This window comes from Acomys russatus, chromosome 19 (genome assembly GCF_903995435.1).
Source record: "Acomys russatus chromosome 19, mAcoRus1.1, whole genome shotgun sequence".
Lineage (NCBI taxonomy): Eukaryota > Metazoa > Chordata > Mammalia > Rodentia > Muridae > Acomys > Acomys russatus.
Window position 1 is genome coordinate 41,295,748 of NC_067155.1, and position 4,114 is coordinate 41,299,861.

At 45.1% G+C, this 4,114-nt stretch overlaps 1 protein-coding gene across 1 annotated transcript in view; it reads right to left on the reverse strand.

The window, feature by feature from the left end:
- LOC127202626 (NADPH--cytochrome P450 reductase) overlaps positions 1-2,308 on the reverse strand; it is a 37,148-nt gene extending 34,840 nt beyond the window's left edge. The window contains exon 1 of the mRNA XM_051161311.1: positions 2,261-2,308. Within this exon, the coding sequence (XP_051017268.1) occupies positions 2,261-2,286 (26 nt within the window). The 5' untranslated portion in view covers positions 2,287-2,308. The remainder of the gene's footprint in view (positions 1-2,260) is intronic.
- Positions 2,309-4,114: the final 1,806 nt, after the last annotated feature.

The following is a 4,114-nucleotide window of genomic DNA, read 5'->3' on the forward strand; positions in this document are numbered from 1 at the left end:
GGTCTACAGAGTAAGTTCCAGGACAGCCAAGACTACACAGAGAAACCCCGTCATAGAAAAAACAAAAACAAAAAAATAAAAAATAAAATTTCATAGCTACTATGCCTCAGAATAACAATCTTCAATAAAATATAGGTAGGACTTAGTTGGACATCTGGGCTCAGCTAACACACAGCAATCTTCTTGGGAGAATTGAAGTCATGTTCATTAATTAATTTTCTCATCTAGTTACTATCAACTGAGTTCTTATCATCTTATGCCTGGCGCTGGTCCAGGCACTGGCTTATCCTCACAGAAATAACTTGAAGTTCTCTGCTCTCATCGAACTCACCCTCTGGTCCAACTAAATTGGCCAGGGGATAGAAAGTGTTTAACTTCATTTTTCTGAGACACTGTCTCGCTATGTACCCAGGCTAGCCTCAGACTTGCAATGCTCCTACCTCAGCCAAGGGCTAGGAGGATTACAGCTATGAGCCGCATGCCTGGCTAGGTTCCTTTTGTTACTGGCTACTTTATAGATGGTAAACACAGAAGAAAAACACATACTCCAAAAAAGAAAAGAAAAGAAAAAAGAAAAACACAAACACGTACTCAACAGATAAGGTGGATGGTTTTAAACTCTTGAGCAAGGCTAAGGGTATAGCTCAAAGGTAGAGAATGTACTAGCACATATGATTCCCTGATCTCACCCCCTCAGTACCACCATGCAAACACACATAAAAATTATTGTTTTTTTGTTTTTGAGACAGAGGTTTCTCTGTGTAGCCCTGGCTATCCTGGAACTCATTTTGTAGACCAGGCTGGCCTCAAACACACAGAAATCCACCTGCCTCTGGCTACACAAAAATTCTTAAGCAAAGTGGTCAAGGGATGAGAAAGCACAGCATTGGAGTGAGGCATGGTGGTGCATGCCTGTAATCCCAGCACTGCTCCGGCAGAGGACCAGATTCAGTTCCCAGCACCCATGTGGTAGCTTACAACTATCTATAACTCCACTTTCAAGGGATCTGACACTCTCATCTGGCTCCACCAGAACCAGGCACACACATACCTACATGCAGGCAAAACACTGATACACATAAAAATAAAAATATAGCTTTAAAACTGTTGCAGGGGAAGCCAGGTGCGGTGGCATGCGCCTGTAATCCCAGCACTCAGGGAGGGAGAGGCAGGTGGATTGCTATGAGTTCGAGGCCAGCTTGGCCTACAAAGTGATTCCAGGACAGCCAAGGCTACACAGAGAAACCCTGTTTCAAAAAACCAAAACCAAACCAAAACAACAAAACCAAAAAAGCAAAAACAACTATTTGAGGGGAAAAAAATCAATCTAGCAATGGATGGATCTTTGGAGAAACAGAGAATTATGAATTCCAGGCCCAGCCTGGAACATGGCTCAGTAAGTAAAGGCACTTGCTTGTTGAAGCCTGGCAATTTGAGTTCGATACCTGGGATCCATGGGTAGGTGGAAGGAGAGACCTGACTCTAAGCAATTGTCCTCTCACCTCCACACCTGTGCTATGGCACACACTCACATACACACATTATAAATGCACACATACATACACACTAATAACAATTTTTACAAAAAAAATTTTAATTAATTAATTTATTTATTTATACAGTGCACATTAGATCACATTATATATGGTTGTGAGGCACCATGTAGTTGCTGGGAATTGAACTCAGGACCTCTGGAAGGGCAGTCAGTGCTTCTTAACCTCTGAGCCATCTCTCCAGCCGGCCCCCCGCAAAAAAAAATTTTTTAAAGATGCCAATATAGGGACCAGCACATCTACCATTAGGCCATGCAATCACAGAAATAAGATTTGAAGACCAAAATCAGACAAGACTTAATGGGGATGGAACCCCAGGACCTCCCACACAGTAGGCAAGTGCTCCAGTGCTGAGGGATATCCCCAGTCCCCCAAAATACTGTTTTAGGGGCCAGTGAGATGGGTCAGTGGGGAAAGGTGCTTGCTATGAAGTCTGAAGACCTGAGTTCAGTCCCCTGGAGGTACATAATGGAGACCCAACTTCACAAAGTTGTCCTCTTGACTTTCACACACATGCCATGGCAGATCTCTCTCTCTCTCTCTCTCTCTCTCTCTCTCTCACACACACACACACACACACACACACACACACACCAGCGAACAAACCCATGACAGGCACACTGTCTTCCATTAAGTGACATTCCCAGTCCTCAAATTGAATTATATAAGGAACCCCCCCGCTGCCCCCCCGCCCCCCCGCCACTGACCTGTCCAAGTGATTCTGTGGTTTCATAAATAATCAAAAAGGCACTGAACTCTTAAGCAAAGCCACCGTGCCACCTTCTTCACCAGACCACAAACCTGGGCCGGAACCTTCTACGATGCTTGGAATGTGGACCTCCCTCAGCCACACCCCAAAGGAGCCCAGCTCAATTGGCTAACGCAATCTGTGTATCCCAGGGCCTTCATCTCTGTTTGCTGTGTTGAAAACAGACCCTGGGTGACCCTCAATCGTTGCATCTGCGTGCTGGGAAGGTTACCAAAAGTTTGTGTGTCCTTACCCGATCCTGTGGACCTTTATACAGACCCAGTATGCAATACACATTGTGAAGACCAAAGTCTTACAAGTTCATAGTGTTATGAACATGAACTGTCCCAGGGACAGTGTGGAGACTGAACTCTGGGAACAAGTCAGGCAGGGGAGGGCCACAGACACTGAAGCTATGGCCAGGGGTCATAAAGTCAAATGACTCAACACCACCTTCAAGTTTCACTTCCAAGTAAAATGACGTATATTCCACATCCAAGGCACACCTTGTGTATTACTCTTCCTGTTATACAATCAGGCAGACAGAAGCCAAACTCTCCCAGATTACTGCCCTACCACAGGCTGTCCTGTCCGCTCTCAGAACAGATCACTGCCAAGGTACCATAGATCAGAGTGACATCTAACTATCCTTTATCCTTCAAATGCTTTCTTGCTTTTCCTTCCTTCCTTCCATCCTTTTGTGAAATGGGGTCTTCTTTTGTTTTGTTTTGTTTTTCAAGACAGGGTTTCTCTGCGCAGCCTTGGTTGTCCTGAACTCACTTTGTAGGCCAGGCTGGCCTCTAACTCACAGTGATCCACTTGCCTCTGCCTCCTGAGTGCTGGGATTAAAAGCGTGCACCACCACGTCCAGCTGTGAGATAGGGTCTTATGGAGCCCAGGCTAGCTTCCGACTTACTATGTTGCTGAGGATAGTCTTGAACTCCTGATCTGCCTACCTCCAGTTCCTGAGTGCTGGAATTTCAGGCCTGCACCCTCACTCCTGACTGGGAAGCACAGGGTTCTTAGCTATGCTATACAGAGGAGATCAGAAGGTCTCAGCTCCCAGCATGCCAATCAAAAGATAATTCTGAGACTGGCGTCCACCTAAAACATATCTTAAAACTAAAATAAGTGGGCAAGTAAGATGGCTCGGTGAGTAAAGGATGCTGCCGTCAAGTCCGACAATAATAAAACAAAATAAAACATCAGGTTATCTATTACTGAATATAATTTTTGTGTGTTCATATACAGAGAATGAATAAAACTTAAATTAAAGGTGGGGGTGGGGGGACCTGGAGAAATGGCTCAGTGGTTCAAGAGTATTGGCTATTCTTTCAGAGGTCCTGAGTTCAATTCCCAGCAACCATGGTGGCTCACAAGCATCTATACTAGGATTTGATGCCCTCTTCTGGCCTGCAGGTGTACATGCAGGCAGAGCACTGTATACATAATAATAAATAAATCTTTTTTTTTTTTTTTTTTAAAGATTGATTTTAAAAGAAGGGGGTGGGGAGTTAGATGGGGACTGGAGAGATGGCTCAACAGTTAAGGGTACTTGCTTCCTGCTCATCTAGACGCCCAAGCATGGTTCCGAGAACCCATGGCAGGTGGCACATGACGCTTCTAGCATTTGATAGGCTAAAGCCAGCCTGGGCTACATAGTGATTCCAGGTCAGCCTCGGTTATAGCATAAGACTCCAAAACAAAAACATCAAAAGAGTACCCAGTGAGTAGAGGCGCTCGTCTCCGTCACAGGTGACCTGAGTTTGATCTCTGGGTCCCACATGGTAAGAGGAGACTCTGACTCTACAAG